This window comes from Pseudopipra pipra, chromosome Z (assembly GCF_036250125.1).
Source record: "Pseudopipra pipra isolate bDixPip1 chromosome Z, bDixPip1.hap1, whole genome shotgun sequence".
NCBI lineage: Eukaryota > Metazoa > Chordata > Aves > Passeriformes > Pipridae > Pseudopipra > Pseudopipra pipra.
This window is the reverse complement of record NC_087581.1, coordinates 39,856,804-39,879,929: the sequence shown is the minus strand read 5'-3', so window position 1 is coordinate 39,879,929 and position 23,126 is coordinate 39,856,804. Positions and strand designations below refer to the sequence as shown.

General features: G+C 41.4%; 1 protein-coding gene across 3 annotated transcripts in view; it reads left to right on the top strand.

Moving 5' to 3' along the window:
- The window catches only part of EDIL3 (EGF like repeats and discoidin domains 3), a 233,692-nt gene that overhangs the window by 151,322 nt on the left and 59,244 nt on the right, over positions 1-23,126 (top strand). For all 3 annotated transcript variants that reach the window (XM_064642242.1, XM_064642241.1, XM_064642240.1), the window contains one exon: positions 4,914-5,095. In XM_064642242.1, the coding sequence (XP_064498312.1) occupies positions 4,914-5,095 (182 nt within the window). The remainder of the gene's footprint in view (positions 1-4,913; positions 5,096-23,126) is intronic.

Here is a 23,126-nt window from a genome sequence, read left to right as displayed (position 1 = left end):
CTAAAAGTCTGTATCCAATCATCTCCCTGCAAAAGCACTTTACTTAGGATTTATAAAAAAGATTTTAGCATTATCACGTCATGGTTGTGAAAAAACAAGCCCTGCAAGAACATCCTATTGCATATTGGTGGGCACTTTGATAACAGACTGTTAATTCCATATCTATATCCACCTACCCAACTCCTAAGAGTCAAACTCACTGTTAAGTGAGAACAGCTATCCTTGACAGAACAAACTGGGAGAGGATGTGTGCATCCTTGCAGGAGGAACAAGAAGAAAAAGGAGGCTGGGATGGCATGGTGGGGGCAGCATGAATTACTGTTGTACCAGAGGTCATCTGTAATCCCATTCTCAAAAGCTGCATTCAACACCGTCACCAGGCCGTGCCAAGCACAGCCAGAGTAGTCTCATTCCAGAAAACTAGGTGCTGGGAGGAAGGCATGATTGCAGATGTCTAAAGAAGATTTGTTTTCCACCTGCCTTCAATTTTGCATCTGTTTGTTTTGGTGATATTGGCTAGAGGCAGACCAACTGAGGGAATGAAAAGCAATATATTCTTGCTGCAAAATCAGGCATGTTTCACCATCAGTAATGAGAAGTCTTTTCATTCTGTTTGCAGAGGCATAATCCTCACATTTTCAAGCAATTTTTAAACCATTTGGAGGTTTTGCTTAGTTTGTGGACTGACATAAATGTAAAAGTTCAAATTGAACATACTCATGTTTACCCAGCACTTTCTGCTTATTATCTCTTAATGTAGTAACTCTTTATCATAAAAGGCTTTGTCTTTTCACAATAAAGAGAGAGATTCAATGACTTATTTCCCTATTTCAATTTTCTCCTGAGGAGATATCAATGTAAAACTGTAAGCTGACTGTCATCTTCTGCTTCCTTTTACACCAATATTATTGTTCAACCGGAGGGATTTATTGTTGTCAGAGATCAGAGTGGAAGCATAGAACTCATCCTCTGTCTGGGGAGCTGTTTGATTCCTATACTCTCAGCCTACAAGTGAAATCTGGACTAACAATCAATTTTTTGTAGTTCCAAATGGTACATGATGTTTCTAGACCTAATTAAGTTTGATATTGTATAAGAATCCTTCAAGGCAAGTTTATAACCATTGCTGTCTTCATGTGAGTTGGTGGGGAATCTTAGGAGAACTGGAAAGATTCACTTTTCCTATGTTATTAACTTTTCCCATGTTATTAGCTTTTCCCATCATTCTCTGGCTCCACTCACATTCACTTAGTTGTTGGTATCTTTGCATTCTGTTACCTCCATGGACAGTGAGGTTTTATGGATATAGGATATAAAGTAAATTGTGTTTGATGAGAACAGGAGAAGCCTTAAAGGGATTTTATTTAGTGCATAAGAGTAACAGTCACTGTAGGATTAAAACCAGTATTACATGAGTTAGTATCTTGCTTTTTAATGACACTTAAACAAAAGTTCCAGATGACAAAATCTTCCTTGTGAATCTGTATAATGAACCTGTCAGGCAGCTTTTTATTGCTTTTTAATTTATTTTTTTTAATCTTTCTTGCATCAAGTGTATTGTCATACCCCAGTGTGTCAGCATTAACTAATAAAAATGGGCTTTTTTATTTAGTAACTAATGTTGACCAGTCTAAATTGCACACTGTAGTGATACTATTGTTTGTCAAGCTGTCATGATTTTTGTTAAATGAACTATGGATTTATTAGAAGCAGGGATATAACAATAAAATATAATCCAGCTGTACTTGCTTAAAATGTGCATCTCAGTTTTCCTTAAAAAAGAAACAATCTGAAAAAGCTGTTGTTGCTTGTTTTCTTCATTGTTAGTGGTCAATGGCGTATCACAGCTCTTAAACACTTAAAGAAATAATTGATACCTTAACTTGAAGAAAAGTATTGTTTGTGTCTGAAATTTAATATCTTATGCAGAAACTAGTCTGTAGCCAGTCCTTTATAGATAAAACATTTGATGGAACCAGAGATAAGTCATTCATCTGAGAGTTTTCAGGAAAGGTGAATTTCTTGCGAATTTAAAGAGTAGTAGCCCCATTAGAATTTTTATAAGAAGAAAGAATGACTTGCTAATCTAGTGCAGTATTTGGAAGAAATTAATGAGCATATGGCTAAGAGAAGTCCATTTGCTGTGGTATTTGACTATCCAAAAATGTGTTCAATATTTCATTTTAACTGATAAAATAAAGTAAATTGAAAGGTTTTCTTGTTGAATACTGTCTGATTCAAATAAAGACCTAAAGGGTGAGTAAAGGGGCAGGTATAACAGTGGTAGAGCTTACTCACAGTATCCTAATAAAACTTCTGCTGAAGTCCCGGCTGTTGAATAAATTTTAAAAATACCAAAAAGTTCTGATTTAAGAAATGTACTTATAATTATAATATTGTTTAGAAATTATTATCCAGTCTTGTACTTCCTACACATCACATGTTGTAATGCCTGAACTGAACACCAAAATATCTCTAACGTGGTGGTTGTAACTTTTAAGAGTGATAAATTTTGTGTTTAACTCACATTGAAAAAGTCACAAACATGACAAACCATGACTGGAGCTGCAATGAAAATAAGGAGCTTGTACAATAAAGTGCCTATTCCCTGAAGGTAGAGATTTGCTTTGAATTTCAGGAATAATCCTCTTAATGATAAGGAAGATAAACACTTCTGAGCATATATGGTCAAAGTAAGAGTTAAGTGCTGTACTTGGTAATTAAACTGCCTTCAATTTGGAAAGGAAAATTCAACTTTCTCTTGTAAGGATTTCACACGTTTCAAAAAACTTTTAATGCATCTCAAACAAGAGATGTACTAACACACCTAACACCTAACACACCTAACACCTTCAACATGTCTCCTTTTTAATGTCCCCTTGGAGACCTCTCCTGCTTTCTTACATCTCTATTTTTTAATAATTATCAATCTATGACTGCAGCTGTTAAGGGTGGTTAATTTCATACATGTATCCTGTGTGCGTTGTGAGCTGCACATACACATAGACACATCCGTGTGCATTTCTTTTCCATTTTGGAATAGCAAAGGTATTTTAATAAGTAAATATAGGAAACTTTTGAAGATATGCACTTTCCTTAAAAATCTAAAGTTATTTACCTCTGACTTGCAAGCAGATATAGCAGTTCATATACCAAAGAATTTTATTCTGCTTCAATGGAAATATTTCAGAGGCAGAGCTAAGACTTGGAATAGGTCTTTCAGTTCTTAAGTAACAGCATGATGAAAATACAATGAAGAATGATGCTTTTCCAACATATATGGGCTTTTTGAATACATTCCATATTGAGCCTGCCTGTGCTGGTGACAAAGGATTTGTTTTCTTGTGGCACTACTGCATGCCTGGCACAGCAATGGGAGAGAGCTGTGTGTTGTCATGTTCTGAGCACCGTTATTAGTCAAGTGCTGGATGCAAAGCCTTTGTTGTTGGCTGATAAAGAAGAGTAGATTCTAGCCCAGCTTCATGGAATGTTAAAAATATGTGTGAAATCATAGTGTGGTGCAAGTCAGTCGTTAATTTCAGTGGGGCCAGGATTTCATTTAGGGATATCCTGGAAGTTTTATCCAGGCTTTGCGTGGAAGGATCACACCCTGAACCCCACCCTTATGGGAGGTTTGGTTTACCTTTTTTCAAAGCACCAGCAAGTGCTTGTTCATGGCACTTCCTCCACAATCAGCTTAAAACTTCAGTTTAGTTTATATTTTTCTCCATCATCAGTGACACACAGTACCTGGGGACTGTGCTACCAGTGGCTCCCTGCACTGTCTCCCTGGCAAGAGGAGCAAATTGCAAGAGTCACTTTTTCTTCTCTGTGCCTTTAAATTAATGAGGAATTAAATTATTTGTGACTTTCTGCCCACGTGGGCATTTCAGAGTTCATTCTTGGGTACTACTTGAGGTGAAACACTGCAAGGTTCCTGAGAAGATCTGAAATGTGGGTAAACATCTGTCATGTGGTACCAAAAATTGACAAAGTGTAGTTGACCTACAAAGCAGAAGATCTTTTGGACAACAGACAAATATTGGCTGCCAGAATAATTCCCGAATTTACCTTCTCTTTAGATTCTGCATTGGAATTGAGTAAAGAAAAATCTCATTTACTTGGAACTGGTTGGGGGTGTTGAACAGTAAATAGACTGACAATAAATTTGTATACAATGAATTTTCAACATTTTCTCAGTTTGGATTGTTCACAATAACTGAGTGTTTTTCTTCCTGTACTCGAGTGGCTTCAGAAAACAATGTTAGCAGAATTATCTTGATTTTCTAAAATCTTATGTCTACAAGTATTTCTGGTGAATAAATTAATGATGAATACCACACATGAAATTATGAACACCGGGACATTACAGTCAAGTACACACTTAGTGGTTGCTGATTAAATGTATAAGACCGTTAAATATTTTTGGTGTAACTGAACAATAATGTGTCTAGTTTCCTATTTCTAAAAAAACCCAGCAATAACAATTTGTGGTATGTTGGCTAAATGCTAACCTCTGGGACAAGAGCAGCAATATGGAACTTGGCAGTAATTGCAGAATTTCAAATTTGCTTTTAGCAATCATTTCAATATTTGAATCTGAGGATTGTTTTTTTTAATTGTGTCCACAAAACTCAAACTCTCAACTCTTCAGATAGAGCAAACTAAAAGCTTAATCCATTACATTAATTTTACAAGGAGAACAGTTAATTAATTACCAGAAGTATTTTTTCCTTTTTTTTTTTTAATTTCTACAAAAACAAGATTAGTTGAGTATTTTAAATTCCTTCTAAGCTGCGTTTGGCATGACTTTTTGGATCTATTTCTATGATATTGCAATTACAGCCACTTGGGGCTCAGAAGAGCGGATCATTTGAGTTGCATTCATTTCTTTTTTCCTTTTGCATTTGCAGGATGCTCTGGCCCACTAGGGATAGAAGGAGGGATTGTGTCAAACCAACAAATCACTGCATCATCCACCCATCGAGCTCTTTTTGGCCTCCAGAAATGGTACCCATACTATGCACGGCTTAATAAGAAGGGTCTTGTGAATGCCTGGACTGCTGCAGAGAATGACAGATGGCCATGGATTCAGGTAACAGATGGAGCTGAGGGGGAAAAAAATCTCCTTGACTCAATTGCCAGTGTCACTTAAGAAACTGATGAAGACAAGTGGTTAATGAACGGGTAGATTCTTATTCACTGTCAGAAACATGGCCTAGGCTAAAAGGGACTATTTAGTTGCAAAACAGTGATAATCTTGATTTTACAAAAGCACAAATCTTTTTATTTAAAAATGTGCATGTGTTCCTTTGTGGTTCTAAACTGTGGAAAGCAGGTTTATAAAGGCTGCTTTCAAAGAAGCTACTTTCCACAGATGTTACATTTCGTAGTTGGGTCCTTAGAAGCACATCACAGCAATATCTCACAGTGGAGATGTTTTGACATGTGCAGTCTTCTGTGGGCATCTTTCTAGAGAGCTTTAATGTGGTTTTGGCTGTACCAGAGCCTGCAGGAAGAGCTGGTCCTCTCTGGTGAGCTGCTCTGGGCACATAGGTTAAGTATCATCTGCATCGTAATGGAAGTAACAAGAAGTGTTTTAATTAAGGCTGGAACAGCTGTTAGTTCAGCCACATCCATGGGGCTGAAAATACAGATTTTCTCATTCCCACTCAAGGATGTTATTGCTGGAATGATTCAAATGGCAGTGCCCTCATTGTGAACTGGATTTCTCTGCGCCCAACAAATGATTTCAGTGGAAGCAGTGAATATGAGGTCCTGTGGCAGTATTTTAATGAAGATAATAATTATCTAGTGATTGCTGTAGCTCTTTGCTTTTATGAGGTTTTCATGATATATGAATTGGCCTAAGCTTTGGCAATTTCAGTTGTTGGTTAATAAAGGTTAGTAAGTTAGATACTTAAGGGAAAACCTTTTGCATTAATTGGAATAGTCAATACGTGAAGAGGATGCTTCCCTTCCAGTGAACATAGGATTTAGCTAAACATGGTATTTGAGCATCTTGTCTGTCAGCACTGAGTTGAACTGTCCATAATGTCCCTCAGGTGTGTCAGACACACTCTACTCCAAGTTACCTTTGTGAGCATGTCATAATATTTGTCACATTCAAGTTTTTGTCCTGACTACGACTCATGATTTTTCCTGAGCGGCTCTGGGGAAAAAGCACAAGGGATTACCTGTTCATTTTTCTCGTTTGGAGAGCAGACACAAAGTGCTGTTTGATGAAGTTTTCTGGAACTGGGGTGATGAGAGTGCTGAATTTTGTCAGTTCTGGAAAACGAAGCCAGTGTTACTATTTGTTATTTATTGCAGAGTGAAAACACAAAGGCCCTTCAATGTATCTTAAGTCAGTTTTCATCCGTAAAGGCCAGAGGGATTAGGAAGTCTAAAATTTATACATTGAGAAAGAACTGGAAAAAGTAAGTCTAAGGGACTCAGACAGAATTATTTCTGCAGGAGCAGAAAGCTAATGTGACTTTAATGGATAATGAAAATGTCAGCATTACAGTAGCTTTTGGGCTTCTTTAGAGAATGGGCTTTATTAAATGAGCTGGGGAAAAAAATTAAAAATCATTTAGTACTGAACGCCTAGACACATCTTTTTCTGGGAGATGAGCTGGATGGGCATGTCTGATGGTCTCATGCTTCTACTGATGTTTGCACTTGTCAAAGCCACAACCCACAGTGGAGGCAGCTCCCAGACCCCTGTGCAGGTGTGTACCCAAACCAGACTTGGGTCTGCCTTGGGCTCTGCTCCCAGGAAAATCTTCCCTTTCCTCTTACCTCGGAGGGACATTGGGCTGATGGAGAAAATGTGTCTATAAATCTCAGCCCAGGGCATCAGATCTGAACAATTTGTTCTTTTTTTTTTTGAGTCAATGAATCAAATCTAAGTAATTCCTATCCCATACAGGTTATTCTGTAATTTTGACAACTATAGTGTGTAAGGATTTTCTAGAAGCGTTAAGTGATATGATTAATGTATTCTAAGCAACAAGCCAACAAGCAGTTCCTTCTTTTTCTTCTCACTTTTCTTGCATAATAAACTTGGTCTATAATTTTCACAAAACCTGCCAAAATTTTTTTTTTTTTTTTTTTTTTTTTTTTTTTTAGTTCACAGCAAAATTAAAAGTAGTCTGTAATTTCAGAAGAGAGCTTTAAATCTTAACAGGATTTCTTTCTTTCCATTTCTGAAGACTTTTCTCTTTAAAACACCTGGGACCATAAAATATGGAATTTTTAGGGGAATTATACTTGCAGGGAAAAAAGTGCTTTTTAGTGTTCTGCAGGAACCCTGTTTTGATTTGGCAAGGGAACAGAGCTCCACACACTCACACTTTATGCACTGCATAGTAATTCTTTACATCAGAGAACTGTTCTTCAAGCATAAAATGAGCTCTAAGAGGCAAAAACTGCCTGACCCTTATGTGGATGAACAGTTTCTGTTGAGGGAAGAGGAGAAGCAGAAATCCTACAACTTGTTTTTGCACAGGTTCTGTGGTAGCCAGGGAGACACTTCATCAACGTTTGTGGAGGGTTGCAAAACAATCAACCCGCTCTTGATTTGGGCTAAATTACCAGCTACCTTCCTTCTGGTCTGGTGGGAGAAAAAACCTCTGACAAGTACCTACTTGAGTTTTTACTTTATGCTGTCACCAGCTCCTCCCCAGACCCTACTGTGAGCAGCCTGCACATGACAGTGCAGGCTCCCAGTGACAAAGAAGCTGGTCCAAAGGAAAGCATGAAAAATGGTGTGAATGTTTGGCAGAGATAAAGTGGGAAAAGTTACAAAATCAGAAAGTCTCTTTTTGGGAAATGTAAATGAACATTTAGCTTAGTGAACCTGAAGCAATAACCTGTTCTTGTAGTTTCCAATGCTAGATAAATTCTAGGGGAAACTGTGTATAATTGGCAAAGTCAGGCAATGTATGATTATGTGCAGGTCTGTAGCTATTTTTGCCTTGATCCATCATTATCAATTTTCTTTATCATTTAATTTCTTTATTTATATGCAGCCTGGCAAATAAAAGGTTTGAGTGCTTTGCTTATAACTCACTTGTAATGAGTGCATAGCTTTTTTGCTCTAATCTTTCAGGTGTCTGATATACATGAATTAGTATTCAATTTCATTTTCCTGCATTCTCCCAATGAACTGAAAATTGAAATTGCCATTTTAAATTTACACTCTCAGTATGTAATTAGTAATGGCACTACAATGCTTGTAATTGGCTTGTGATTTAAAGGGTCAATGTCCATGTTTTTGAAAGAAAATTAAAGTCAGTCATACCTGCCTTTTAAAGTTCTGCTGGCCTCTGTTTCTCCTCACAATTTGGCTGGAATAAAACAGCACCTGTGTACTGCTTACCACTTTCTTAGTGGTATTAAAATCCCATGCTTTTATTGATGCCAATATTTTACCCCCAAAAAGGCACGAACAGAAAAACTGCTTAGAGACAAAGTTTGTAGCCTTAAGTAGCGAGGTATGTTTATTTCACGGGCCTCCAGAGTGCCCAGGGAACGGTCAGGTTGTCCTGGAAAAACCGCTCCACCTTCCCGGTGAAATTACAGGATTTTTTACAATTTTTACGAGTGATTGCAACATATTTACATACATATTCATATAATTGCAACATCTAGTTATAATATTCATGATAGGCGGAGTCTAGGCAGAGTCTGTGGTGTGGTCTTCAATTTGGGGAGAATCTAGGAGGGTCGTTCCTGTTCTTCATCCTTATGAGCCCCTGGCCCAGCCTCCATCATCTTCATGAACTTTTCAACTTTCTTGGTTTTGGCAGACTCCATGGTGAATTTTGCAAGATTCTTGGACCCAAGCCCCCATTTTGCCCCTTATCTTACTTAAGTTAGATGTGTGTGCATTCTTCCAGTGTACGGTACCACCTAATCTCTAAGTTCTGGCAGTACATCCTAGCTAAGTATTGGCAAATTCTTTGTGCTCTTGTTTATACCTATATTCTGATATTAATGCTCTACCTGCTTTCTAGGCCTTGTCTGGCTTCATTATTTTTCATTACTTTGTCCTGAAATATAACCAAAATGATCACTTTACCTTGTCCAGTAATGAGTCGTTTTTGTCAACTCTTTTTTTAAAAACAGCATCTTCTCTTTTCTCTTTTATCCTTTTGCATTTGTGGCTTTAAAATGCATTGGTTTGTTTCATCCTGATTTCACTTCATCCCTACTTATTCCTTGCACACATCTTTATTTTTATATTAATATTTATTTTTATTTAAGGCAGTATGAATCAGAATAGATATCTCCATGGTCAGGATTGTTGATTCTGTTATGTCTGTATCATATCCAAAATCATGAATCATGAAGAGGATCCCTGCCTATAGGGTGGGTTTTTTTGTTTGTTTTGGGTTTTTTTAAGAGACTACCACCTCTTCTTTTTAAGTATTTTGTAGTCTTTTGGACATGGAAATTGTTTTTACAAGGTGTTAACCCACAGCCACCGCAGATTTGAGCACACCCTACATTTAGAGAATATTAAGGAAATGCACTTACTACAGTGTACCCTGCCATTGTGTAAGAGATGTGATTGAACACCTGAACTGTTGTGGGAGACTGTTGGATACAAATGTTAGTTATTAAATAGAATAATAAGAAATCTATTTTGTTATCTTTCATTAAAATAGAATAAACTCTTTCTCTAGAGACATCAGTGTGATTATGAATGGGTTTTTAAATAAAATATTCAAACATTTATTTTATTATTTTGATAAGTAGAAGGACTCATTTACAAAACAGCTGGACTGCTCGGTTTGGCTGCAGAATCAAAAAGGGGAAGTAAAGTTAGTTCAGGTTGAGTAGTTAGCTTTTTTCCTCTAGTTTTTATTGAATACAAGAATATCCAAAATAATTGAGTTTGGGATTTTTTTTCTCCTCCAAGAATTCATCCCTTTCCAGGTCTATTTCACATTTTTGTTCTTTTCCAGGGTCAGTTAATAAAAACAGGTGATCTGGGATGGAAAGGAATCTACTCCAGCAGCTTCAAGGCAAAATATTTCTAAAACTTTTGCCTAATTTAGAATTACTTTATTTAGTGTTTTGTTGTTATTGTTTTTGGTTTTGTTGTTTTTCTGTTTAGTTGGTTTCTTTTTTGGTTTTGTTTTTTTGACGTGATTACTATCAACAATTTTTTAAAAAAAGCCTAAATATCCTGTAATATTATTTCTGGTTGGTAGATTTATATTTTTATTCTCTCTTATTTTGGTTTTTACACAACTGTTTCCACACCACTTTTGGTTTCAATTCCACTTCTGGTGCTCAGCCTCACAATTTTTGGGGCTTGCAGTCCCATGGTATAATTAGATCTGTGACTATGAATATCACCAACCTAATCATAACTAGTGTAACACAAAAAAAAAGGTACTTGTAATAGAAACTTTCTAAGTTCCATCATTGTTACCCTCAAGCAGGAAACCATAAAGTACTGGGTGTTTTTTTAATCTAAAAAAAAGGCAAGGAAAAAAAGATTAACAGCTTCCTCATCAAGAGCTTCCAAAGAGCAAGTATACACCAGGTGATAGCCATTTGCTAATGAAATGATAAAACCGAAAATACACAGAGGTCTTGCAAAACATTCATTCAGACATCTGTTGATGAGAGCTCTAAGCAAGCTGCCATCTGTCAAACCATTCATTTTGTCAAAGTTCATTTCTGTGTTCATGAGTACTGTTGTATCAGCCTCCAAAAATACCTGTTGTCACAGCTTGAATGTTTAATATTACTTAATATAGCTCTCGTCTTGGTATAATGTGGCCAGTGAACCTTATGACACACAATGTCAGAGTCATTGTGTATGGTGATGCCCACCACATAGGAAGACTTCACCTGCTAAGTTAGACACTGAAAAAACTGTTAAAAGTTTTTTGTCAATACTCCAATATTTGACTTAATATCATTGAAGAATTTCCTTGGAGGATATTGAAGAGTGTCAGTAAGTCCCTGAAAGCCCTTGACAGTAGAGAACAGAAACTAATAATGCAAGTGAAGTTGACTTCTCTCAAAACTATCTGTGCAAGTTTAGAGCTGGCTTGCCGCCAAGTCTCCAAAACTCAACAACAGAGCCTGGCTTCCCAGAGAGGGGAAAAAAAAAAATCAAACAGCCGAGCCATAGCAATATATATATATTACATATAAAATAGATATATACAGTGAGAATACTATGTACCTATAACCCCAGAAACCCCAAATAGCTTCCTGAAAGGGAAGAGGGGAACGGAGAAGGGAAAAAAAGGACAAAAAAAGGATGGAAAGGGACAGAAACAAAACAGGTATGCACAATCTAAAAACCCAGTAACCAGCAGACTACCATCATGGCTGGGCTTCCCAAACGAAGATTTGGGAAGGCTCTATCCACATTTGTTACAGGCACGTTGGTGACTTATGAGGCCAATACGAGATAGACGTATCCGATTGCAAAAGGCACAGCAGAAAGACTCTTTAGATGGTATATTCTGCAGAACGCGGTTCTTTCTGCGTTGCCTTTTCTCCTCGAGAGTGATCCTGCGTGTGTTCTCAAAGGAGACAGCTGCGTTATAGATGGTGTGTCAACAGGCCTCCCGATTTGAGGCCAGAGTAGACCAGTTATGTTGATCAATATGGCCAAGGCTGAGATGTTGTTTCAGGGAGTCCTTGTATCTTTTCTTCGGGTGACTAAAGAACTGGCAAAATCTCATCACTTCTCTTGAGAAAGCAGGACAGCCAGACCGCGGCCCAGCACTCTTCCCTTATGCGTGGCAGACAACAGCAGTTGATACGGGCCTCAACTTCAGATAAGCAAGACCATGTAGAGACCTACCGTTCTTGAACCTTGCCAGAAGAGAAGAGAGCGAGCTCTCTTATTTATACCCCGGGTTATGTAAAGGAATAGCATGGAACACTTCCTTGGTCACTACCCTTGTTCCTTCCTGGTTACAAGCTGGTCTCCAGGAAGGCCTAGGATGAAAACTATGACTCTATCCCATCTTTGAACTGCAGGAGTTAGAAGAGGTGGTCAGCTAACCAAAGCCTGCCATAGATTCAGTGACTTCACTGAACTCAATACCAATGCCTGCTCTCAGCATCTGCACACTTAGCTTACAGGCCAAAAATATAATTTATGTACTCAAAGAAGGAGAGAAAACAAAAAGGATGGGGAACCTATTTCTTAGTGTAATCATCCATAAACTCCCTGGAGTCCTATATCTTGATATCTATTTCATATCATATCTCCCAGTTTCATTCCTCGTACACACAAATGCCCATGCACAGACGTATTCAAACAACTTTTGATTGAAGTTTCAGGTACACAAAATCAGTCAGTTCAGAATCAGCATCCCCATTGCAACCGAGATTTGATGCTGTTGTGAACACATCCATCACGTGCTCTGTCAGCTCTCCTTAATTACTCCCTGTAATGTGGATGAAGGGCTGAAGCAACAGGACCTTTAAACACATTATTTCCTGCATCTGTGACACCATCCATTTCAGCTAAATACTTTTTTTTTCCCCACATTTGCCATCCTGATATTAAAAACAACCAAACCAGAAAGTGGTAACACACTGAAATGAACAAATGTGTCTCCACCTGGTTTCTTGCATCAGTAAAAACAGATGCCCCAACACGTATGTGGTGGTGCTGTATGAGGATCAGAGTCCCCCTGTTTTGGGGACAGGATCTAAATCTGAAAAATGATACCATGTTGATAGATGATAGTCAAACAGGTCATCTTCTAAACACTCCCTTTCAAAACTGGCTGAGCAAAGGGTCCTCACTCTTAGTTACTTTCCTGCTAGACTTGACTTCTAGAAAAATGCTGTTTCAAGCTACCTCATTGTAGCTTAGGTTCAGGAAACAAAAGTTCAAGAAAAAGTTAAATCATATGACAGTATATTAGAATTTTTTTTTTTTTGGTGCGGTACAAGACATCTATATACAGAATCCCAGAATGGATCAGGCTGGAAGGGACCACCTCCCTGCTTCAGCAGAGTCATCCCTGATCTGCTGGAAATTCTCTTCCCAATGCACCCCAACATCCCACTGGCCTTCTTAGCCATAAGGACATGTGGCTGGACAGGGACAGTTGGTTGTCCACCAGGACCCTGAGGTCCTTCTCTGTAAAGTAAACTCATGCTCTTGGCCTCCCCTGGAAATGGCAGCATGTGTTTGTCATCTCAAAGACCACTTAATTTCAGTCAATCATCAGTTCTACGGACTGAAAAATAGGAGCATATTTTAGTCTTGCACTCTTAGAACATTCTTCTTCCATGAGTGGTTAAGATAAAAAGACATTGTTCAGACCTTGAGTCTTTCAAAGAGACTTTTCAAAAATTGTCTATCACAAAACCAAGAAATGTTTCATGTTTTCAATCTAATCTTTTCCCTGACAATTTCTGTAGAAAGACTTTTGAGGAAAAATGCATAGAGAAATAAGGGAAGTCTCATGGAAGGGTAACTTTTAGTTATAGACAATAGACAGAGAAATTAATTTCTTTTGTCCTTTAATTCTTAATTTCAAAAGACAATGAAAAATATTTTATGAGTATGTTTGTCATTATTCAACAAATACTCAGCCAAGTACTTTCACTAGATTCAGGAGACATTCATCATTTGAGCCAACCTTTTGTGTTCTGTAACATCTGAGGATGGAGAAATTGTTTGAGTGGCATAATCTTTTAATCCATCACAAAACCATCTGTCCCCTGTGTGCTTACTGATCTAACTTGTCACTTCTCTTGTGTCCATCTCAAACCTTGGCCTCTCTCCCTGCACAACCAGTCTCATAGCAACTAACAGATTATTCTCAAAGATGGCAATATATGTGGGAAGGATTGTTTTCATACACTCCTGCTTTGCCACTTGTCTTTCTCCCACAAATTTTGTCGTGTTGTGGGCACAGTCTTAACAGTCCTAATTATGTGTAGCATTCCCATCTCAGTCAGAAGTACTAATTACATCTGCAACTTCAAGATCCTCTATAAACTGACAACCAAAAAACCCAACAGTGACTAGAAAAGACACCTGCAGATATATGGGAAAAGCAAAAGGGTGGCATGGACAAGGATAATAGGCTGCTGTGGTGGCCAGGCTCATTGGAAAAGACAATTTTAAATAGGTAAACATTCATTAGGATGACTTTGACCATGGAAAAAAGGGAGTAAAGTTGTGTATTTTAATACAGGTTGTGCACCATTTGGGAGCACTATCATCACTTGCTGAGTTTATTCTGGTTGAGGAACTAAGTAGTTTCCCACTGTGTTGAGATAAGCTGGGTATGTGCAATGCTGTCTCACAGTAGGGATCTTACATGGACAGGGAACTCTGAACTCCTGCATGTTCCCTGCTATTTTAGTTTTTGCTTTAGCCCCCATCTTTCAAAACTAAAGCAGATAATTTCTTCATCTGTGCAACAGACTTGTCATTTTCTGGCACATTTCCTCCTTACTTACCATCTGCTTACTTACCCGAGGGACATGGAGGGGTTCAGTCTGAGGAAAAGGAGGTTCAGAGGGGCCCTATTCTTTAAGATTCTTTAAGAGGAACTGACTCTTTTAGAAGTCTTCTAGACATTTTGAGGAAATTCTTTCCAGAAGACATTAGCATTCCAGAGACAGGAAGAGTATTCACAAGTTCAAAGTATATGAAGAAATTAATTATAGCAGTAAATGACCTTGGTGTTTCTTAGCTAAGCTTAGATTTCAGATAGTTATTATTCATTTAATCAATACATTGGATGTCTTTTCAAACATTAATAATTCTATAATTCTATGATTTCTTGGTCTAAGAAGGTCCATAGGACCTAGATGAAGCCCAGTGAAATCAGATTTGGAAGTTTTTTCAGTTGTCCATTTTAGCTTTGAGAGAAGGTGTTATTTGTCACCAGAGTTGTTAGCAGAACGCATCTGCCAAAGTGCCATAAAAGTAGATGGAAAGTATGTTAGATAAAGTACTTCTGATATTTAAAATTATTGCACAACCATTTTCATTGTGATTTTAATATTGTACCTCATGAATTCACTTCTTTTCCCTGAAGAAGGGGGGTTTCATGTAGCATTAAAAGAAAAGTATCCGTTTGTTTCTGTGACCTGAGTCTGACATCCTGTCTTCTAAATCCTATTGATCAAAGCTATTTTACAAGGGGAAATACATACAGATATTTTCAGACATTCTTATTTACATATTCTTGGACTGATTCTTTAAGAAGTATTATAGACATTCTTGGGAAATTCTTTCCAGGAGACATTAGCATGCCAAAGACAAGAAGAGTATTCATAAGTTAAAATTATATGAAGAAACTAATACTAGCGATAAACGACCTTGGTGTTTCTTAGTTGTCCTTAAATTTTAGATAGTTAATACTCATTTAATCAATATCTTGTAAATAACATGAAATTTTACAGGGCTATAAACCTCTAAAAGACAAGAGATTGATTATGGGCCTCTTCTTGAGATGACAGTCTCCACATGCCAGTATTTGAATAATTCATGTCATCCAGTTAATTGCATTCATAACAACTACCTTTGGGGACTAAAATAATGGCTTAATAGTAAGAAGCAATGGACTAAGCAGTTTTTATTCTGTCTAATTATGTAAGCTCTCTGAGGCATAAATTGAAAGTTCTCAACAAAAGCTAAATGAAATAGGTGTTTTTTGATAATTCCCATAACATATGTTCCTCCACATTAGCATTGCATGGGCCAAAAATCTTTGTATTTTTCTTTTCCATACAAGCAGGGTTTAACCTATATTCTGATCTTTTCACAGAGAGACAAATTAAATTAGTGGGTCAATTTGTGTCTCTGATTCAGCATGCCTAATTGGAAGTATGTAAATAAGTCTTACTGAAGATGGCAAAGGTGATGAGTGGCTTTTAGGGGGTTGACTGGGGCTGAGATGTGGTTGAGTACAGTAAAGTTGTGAGAATGTTTGTTGTTACCTTGAGGTATGACAGACTGAAAACACCACCATCAGGAGGATGAGTTTGCAGAGGATCTAATAGCAAAGTTATGAAAAGGCTTTGCTGGACCCACGTCCAATTAAATGAGACAAAATCGTTTGGGATCAGAAACTTTTCTTTAAAGTATTTATATATTAAGTATATATATTATAAATATACACAGTATTTATATAAAGTAAATATATATTAAAGTATTTAATTTGTTTTTCCTCAGGTACAATTCTACAGTCGCATTAGGAATTATTATTTGTAGCAAATGACCCTGTTAGTTCTCCTAGGCTATTAGAAGTCAATACTTTACATTGCAATGCGAATATTAAAAAGGTAAAACATGTTGGCTTTTCTCCATGCAACTGTCCTCCTTCCAGTATGTCAGCAACAACTGTGGTGCTACCATGGATAAATCACTGTGTTAGCTGAGCTGGGCGCTAGTTAAAACATGCATCACTGCCACTGTACTGACTGCGTTAATGCTCTCAACTAAATTCAGAGCAGCTCTGCTGACAGTGTTGATTAGGAGAGTATCAAAAAGCCACAAACAGGCAAGATAGATGAATACCTTGTGCTCGAGTGTCAGCAGGACTTTGCAACAGGGGAGTCAATAGTAAGTGACCTGCTGCTACCTCCCCACTCCTTATCACGTACAAGTCCAGCTCTGCAGCTCCTAACGTGGCATTAGGGTGAAACAGCAACATTCAGCCCTGTTCAGGGGCTCCAGAGCTTGGAGATTGAAAAGGAAGCATGAGAGGGAGCTTTAAGACACACTGAATTTCCCAATATTGAAGGAATTTTCTCAGGTTGTTCCTGTCCTGAGTTTATTATAAACATTTCTATTGGCAAGTGTCCCTATATTTCACCACAAAATGCTTCCATGGGTGCATTCTATCTAACCTTGTCAGAATTATGACTTTAAAAAAAAAAGGAGACAAAAAAATTAAACTTCAATCCTTCAAAAACTGATGAGATCATCAGGGAAAGGTTGTTTTAATGCCAGTATAACCTTGATTTCTTATTCAACCTTATTTTTGTATGAGTAATGGTGAGTAGCAGTAAAAATATATTTACTTTGTGCTAGAAAAGATGGCGAAATATTTATGGCAATGCTATTCTATCTCATAACTGAAACAGGTAAACACCCTAGTTCTCCATAAAATGCATTCTGTTTATGAATCTAAAACTACATTTTAAGTCTCAAAGACCCAAGATTTCATGAAGGTTTTAATTTGAGCATTTCTAGCAAGCTTGCTCTTAAGGATTACTTCAGACAAGCCTGTTTCATATGAAGTGTTAGTGGTGTTGTTACTAACAGCGTGATAACAAATGAGGGAAAAATGGTTATGTATTCTGTACAGGCACATCAGATAGGGTGTCTTCCTAGAGGCACTCTGTCTTCTCATCCCTCTTCTCTCCATTACGTAATCATATAGATAAGAGAGGTGCAACTGGGTGTTTTTTTTATTTTTTTTTGTCAAGTATATAGCTTCTGCAAACTGAATATATTGATATTTGATCACAAATTGAAGAGGGGGATGAACATCTTCCACCTGTCCTGTCCCTAATCCCTACTGTTCCGTTTAATTCACATATTATGACAGTGAATTTTGTCTTTTTTTTTTACAGTTCTGAGGTTTGTTAAGAACACTGAGAAGTTATTTATGGTCTCTGTTTTGTGGACCCCTTTGTACTCTTTAGAGAAAACAAGCTCCCACATTTAGTCCCAGCTACAAGTCAAGCTGCACACACAAATACAGAGTTGCAGGACTGGCTCTGAATTGCCTTTGAAAATGGTGCATTGCAGTCAAAAACATTACTATACCATTGAAAATTCGCTAATAGATAATTAATCCTGTAGAATCAGTGCTGACAGCAGTAAACATGGCTCACTGGTTACTTTTTCTCCTCCTTTTGGGAAAGGCCATGACTCTGTAACCTGCTGGGATTGTCAAAGTTGTCTAATCACTGAGTTGGGAGGATTGGGCTGGCTGAAAGGAACGAGATTTGAAGAAATTTCAGGGACTTCTTAAATTAATGGGAGTTGATTTTATTCCCCAGTTCTTGGGCACACCCTGCACTCTTGGGTGAATTAGGTCCCGTGGAAGTTACTGGGTGCAGGAGACTCCTCTGAGCTGTTGCTGAACAGGGGTCCATGAACAGAGGTCAAGTGTCAAGTCCAAATTCATTGCTCTCAAAATAACCCTAAATTTTAAGTAGGGCTGATAAAAGTGATCAGAGTCTTTTTTTTTCTTTCTTTTTTATTTTCTTTCAGTAGATTCTTCAAATGTCTATGCAAGTATCTTCTTCTTGCAATGTCTTTACTGTGCATTACTGCCTGAATTACTGGGGTAAACCTCTCAAAACACTATTGATCTTCCATCATCCTTGATTTTTGTCCTGTTCATTTAGGTAATGATAAAGGATCCTTAATAAGTAAATAAGCTATTACCTTTTCTGAAAAGATATGTTAAGCTCTTATTCTTGTCCTGGTGACTTTCACCTCTTTGTTTTAAAACACAGTCACCTGTGTAATTAAAATATATGACTTTCTATCCCAGATCTGAATCCACAAAGCAGAGCTTTCTGAACTGTTTTTCTTCACAATGGCCACAGGAAAACAACTTTGGAAAGCTTTCACTGCTAAAAGAGGTAGTTCATATTTCTTCACAGCTTCCTACTGAAGTACATTAAGTAAGGAAGATTTCATCACCTACTTCATTGTAGTCATTGCCACAGTTGTAAATATTGCAATTTTTGCTGTGCTCTGGCTTGAAAAATTTAAAACACATAAAAGAACCCAAAGGGACAATTAATTCCTGGTGTATCCGTATGCACTGAAAGGAGCTACCAGAGCTACCACGAACGTGAGATTAGTCTAGTGGGGACTTCTATATAAGCAAGCCAAAGGTATCTGGAAGCATTTCACACACCCCCTTCACTGGGATTTTCCTTGGAGGATGGGTACTGATCAAGAATTCCTGTGAAAAGAAAGATTCTCTTTGTATGTTTATCCAGATGAATATTAAATGATTATTTAAAAATTAGATTTTTTTTCTTTCATTTTCATGATTATCTGGCCAAATCTTCCCTTCATTCAGTGTGACTTTTTTTTTTTAGAGTTTCAACTACAGTGTGAAATTCTTTGACAGATTACTTTTGGGTGGGTTTTTTCGTTGTTGTTTTGCTTCTGAAGTGCAGTGGTTTATTTGTTGTGCATTGGATGGAGACTGGAGTGTGGAAAGGAGCCAATGTGGGAATAGATCATCCAGTTGTTAAAGCCATGGTTTCATTACAAAATTACTCTCTATGGGTAAACAAGGGGGAAAAGAATCCCCATAAGTTCTCATCCGAAAAAACTCCCCAAGATTATCATCTGGAAAAAGAAAAGTTTGTGGTTAATATGAAAGAATATTAGTTAAATGCATCACTGGATCAAATAAAATTTATTTGGTGTTGCGTGATACCTTCCTTTTCCCATTAAGTGAAATGTGAAGTTACTATCAGTCAGCAAATAATCAATGGCTGGTTTCTGTTTGAGTGTGCTTTCTAATTTATTTTTGGAGATGATATTCACTTCATTATTAGCAATTTTGTAAATACATGAAAAATTGGTCTACTTACCTATTTATTAATATTCTGAAATTCCATATAGAGAGTGAAATATGCATAAGAGACTTCCATAAATCTTTAACTGTTTACTATTCCATGTTAAATATATATTTTTATGTAGTTATGGGACTGATAGTCTCTATAGCTGTCCTTTTACAAATATAACATATTTGTTTGGGTTTGCTTTCCCCCCTGGGAGACCAGTAACTAGGGAAAAGAACGTTTCCAAGACTATAAAAAGTCATGGATCTTTTCTAATTTATACCTGTCTAGAATCCTGGCATGAGTCCATTCTCCTCACTAGAACTGAAAATATTCCTCAGCTTTCCCTAGTCTGTGTGGGAAAGATCCTGTAAAAAAATCCGATCAGTTTTTCAGAAGGTTTATGAGTGTTTATTAATTTCTTATGGGGAGAGCTATGGTAAAACTACACCAAAAGCCAACTATTTCAGAAAAGCAGCAGAGAAATAGCCAGACTTCCTCCCGTTTCCCACTGTGTGCACAGTGAGATATTGAAACACTGAAGTCTGGTAATCTTGCATCCTTAATAGAGGTTAGATTATATTGCCAAGGGGAAGAAAGTCTTCAGACCACACTGCAAAGAATAAAGAGGTTAAGGTGTTTGGACAGCAGATACCTGATCTGTCTCCAAGTCCCCATCTACCTGTGCTGGGACTGCTATTCCAAACAGTGGTGATTGCACAGGGCCAGCTTCACTAATTGGGGAGCAGAGATAAGACTCATTTGGAGGAGGATGTTTGGACATTTGGAGTGCTAATGTTGTTCAATCATTATTTACCTGGGCGTCGCTCCCGCGGTTCTCGCGCGGCCGCGGGGTCGCTCCCGCGGTTCTCGCGCGGCCGCGGGGTCGCTCCCGCGGTTCTCGCGCGGCCGCGGGGTCGCTCCCGCGGTTCTCGCGCGGCCGCGGGGTCGCTCCCGCGGTTCTCGCGCGGCCGCGGGGTCGCTCCCGCGGTTCTCGCGCGGCCGCGGGGTCGCTCCCGCGGTTCTCGCGCGGCCGCGGGGTCGCTCCCGCGGTTCTCGCGCGGCCGCGGGGTCGCTCCCGCGGTTCTCGCGCGGCCGCGGGGTCGCTCCCGCGGTTCTCGCGCGGCCGCGGGGTCGCTCCCGCGGTTCTCGCGCGGCCGCGGGGTCGCTCCCGCGGTTCTCGCGCGGCCGCGGGGTCGCTCCCGCGGTTCTCGCGCGGCCGCGGGGTCGCTCCCGCGGTTCTCGCGCGGCCGCGGGGTCGCTCCCGCGGTTCTCGCGCGGCCGCGGGGTCGCTCCCGCGGTTCTCGCGCGGCCGCGGGGTCGCTCCCGCGGTTCTCGCGCGGCCGCGGGGTCGCTCCCGCGGTTCTCGCGCGGCCGCGGGGTCGCTCCCGCGGTTCTCGCGCGGCCGCGGGGTCGCTCCCGCGGTTCTCGCGCGGCCGCGGGGTCGCTCCCGCGGTTCTCGCGCGGCCGCGGGGTCGCTCCCGCGGTTCTCGCGCGGCCGCGGGGTCGCTCCCGCGGTTCTCGCGCGGCCGCGGGGTCGCTCCCGCGGTTCTCGCGCGGCCGCGGGGTCGCTCCCGCGGTTCTCGCGCGGCCGCGGGGTCGCTCCCGCGGTTCTCGCGCGGCCGCGGGGTCGCTCCCGCGGTTCTCGCGCGGCCGCGGGGTCGCTCCCGCGGTTCTCGCGCGGCCGCGGGGTCGCTCCCGCGGTTCTCGCGCGGCCGCGGGGTCGCTCCCGCGGTTCTCGCGCGGCCGCGGGGTCGCTCCCGCGGTTCTCGCGCGGCCGCGGGGTCGCTCCCGCGGTTCTCGCGCGGCCGCGGGGTCGCTCCCGCGGTTCTCGCGCGGCCGCGGGGTCGCTCCCGCGGTTCTCGCGCGGCCGCGGGGTCGCTCCCGCGGTTCTCGCGCGGCCGCGGGGTCGCTCCCGCGGTTCTCGCGCGGCCGCGGGGTCGCTCCCGCGGTTCTCGCGCGGCCGCGGGGTCGCTCCCGCGGTTCTCGCGCGGCCGCGGGGTCGCTCCCGCGGTTCTCGCGCGGCCGCGGGGTCGCTCCCGCGGTTCTCGCGCGGCCGCGGGGTCGCTCCCGCGGTTCTCGCGCGGCCGCGGGGTCGCTCCCGCGGTTCTCGCGCGGCCGCGGGGCCGCCCCGGGGTCCCGCGCGGGGCCGCCCCGGGGTCCCGCGCGGGGCCGCCCCGGGGTCCCGCGCGGGGCCGCCCCGGGGTCCCGCGCGGGGCCGCCCCGGGGTCCCGCGCGGGGCCGCCCCGGGGTCCCGCGCGGGGCCGCCCCGGGGTCCCGCGCGGGGCCGCCCCCGGTCCCCTCCCCCCCCAGCGGGAAAGGAGAGAGGGAGCTTCGCCGGCGTGACCTTGTGCCCTCGTGCGAAAGGAGAGAGGAGAATTGAAGCCTCGGAATACACAGAGGTTTGCCGGTCTGGTTTGGGGAGGGGGGGGTAACAAGGAGGCTGTAGGGGTCCTCGGACTGGAGGGTGGTCAGGCAAGTAGTGCGTGGGAAGATATGAGGAAACACGGTGGGGGGAGGACAAGATCAGAGTGGATAATAGTTTCCTCTGGGGCTTGGAGATCTTGGTCGGGCTGGGGCCTAGAGAGGGCCTCGAGCCCTAGATGGGTATGGTGGCCAGAACAGTTTCGCTCGTTTGTTTGTTTTTGGTTCACCCGTGGCTACTGCCCAGGTTTGGTATGTCCTGGATTTATCTGTTACATCCTGTAAGGTTGGTCAGGACAAAGGGCTGATCCCGGGTGCTTCCCTGGGATTGAATATAGACAGATGGCAGAAAACTAGGTAGTGTAAGACTTGGCCTAATCGTTTTCAATAGTAAGAATGCAACCTGTATACCCCTATGTGGTTGCGAGCTACGCTGGCGATGGTACATGCCTTTGGTAGGGTCGCCCATGCCAGACAGGTCAAAACTATAGGGTCAGATACAATAAATCTGTGGGTAGGATGAGCTCATTAGCCTTCTGGCAGTCATCCTAGGAGAAGGACAACTCTAATCCCAAACCCGGGCAGATGGAGCTCGCTTAGCCCTGTAAGGCCATCCATCTAAGAGAAGGTCACTCTAATCAAACCTACATCCTGAGGACCTCACTGCCACCGTCCAAGCTCGCTCGGCCCTGGCAGATGAACCTCAGGACTAAAGGGTGGGTTCAGTTCCGCGCATACTGCATCTCACCTAAAAAATCCATTGCGCAGGCTTGAAGGCTTTACCCGCATGCAAAAAGTCCTGTAGCGACGGGCGAGGGTCGAAACGGCAGGTGAAAGATGCACTGGGAGCCGCAGACTCAACCCTGCATGCAGGCGGTTCAGGATATTGGTCATTTGAGACTGACCGGAGATGACAGTCTCTTGAGGCAGCACCCTGAACGACCAAGCAGCCTTTCCAAGGACAGCACTGCTTGCTCCACTCGGAGAGGGGCCTAGAAAAGGTGGCCTAAACAAAGCTCATCTCCACTTTCACCCGGTTGGTTAACCGCAGACCAACGGGCATCTTCCTCCAATGCGGTCGCACAAAGAAAAGTCAAAGGCACGCACCTGCCTCCAAAGGTGTACCTAAATTA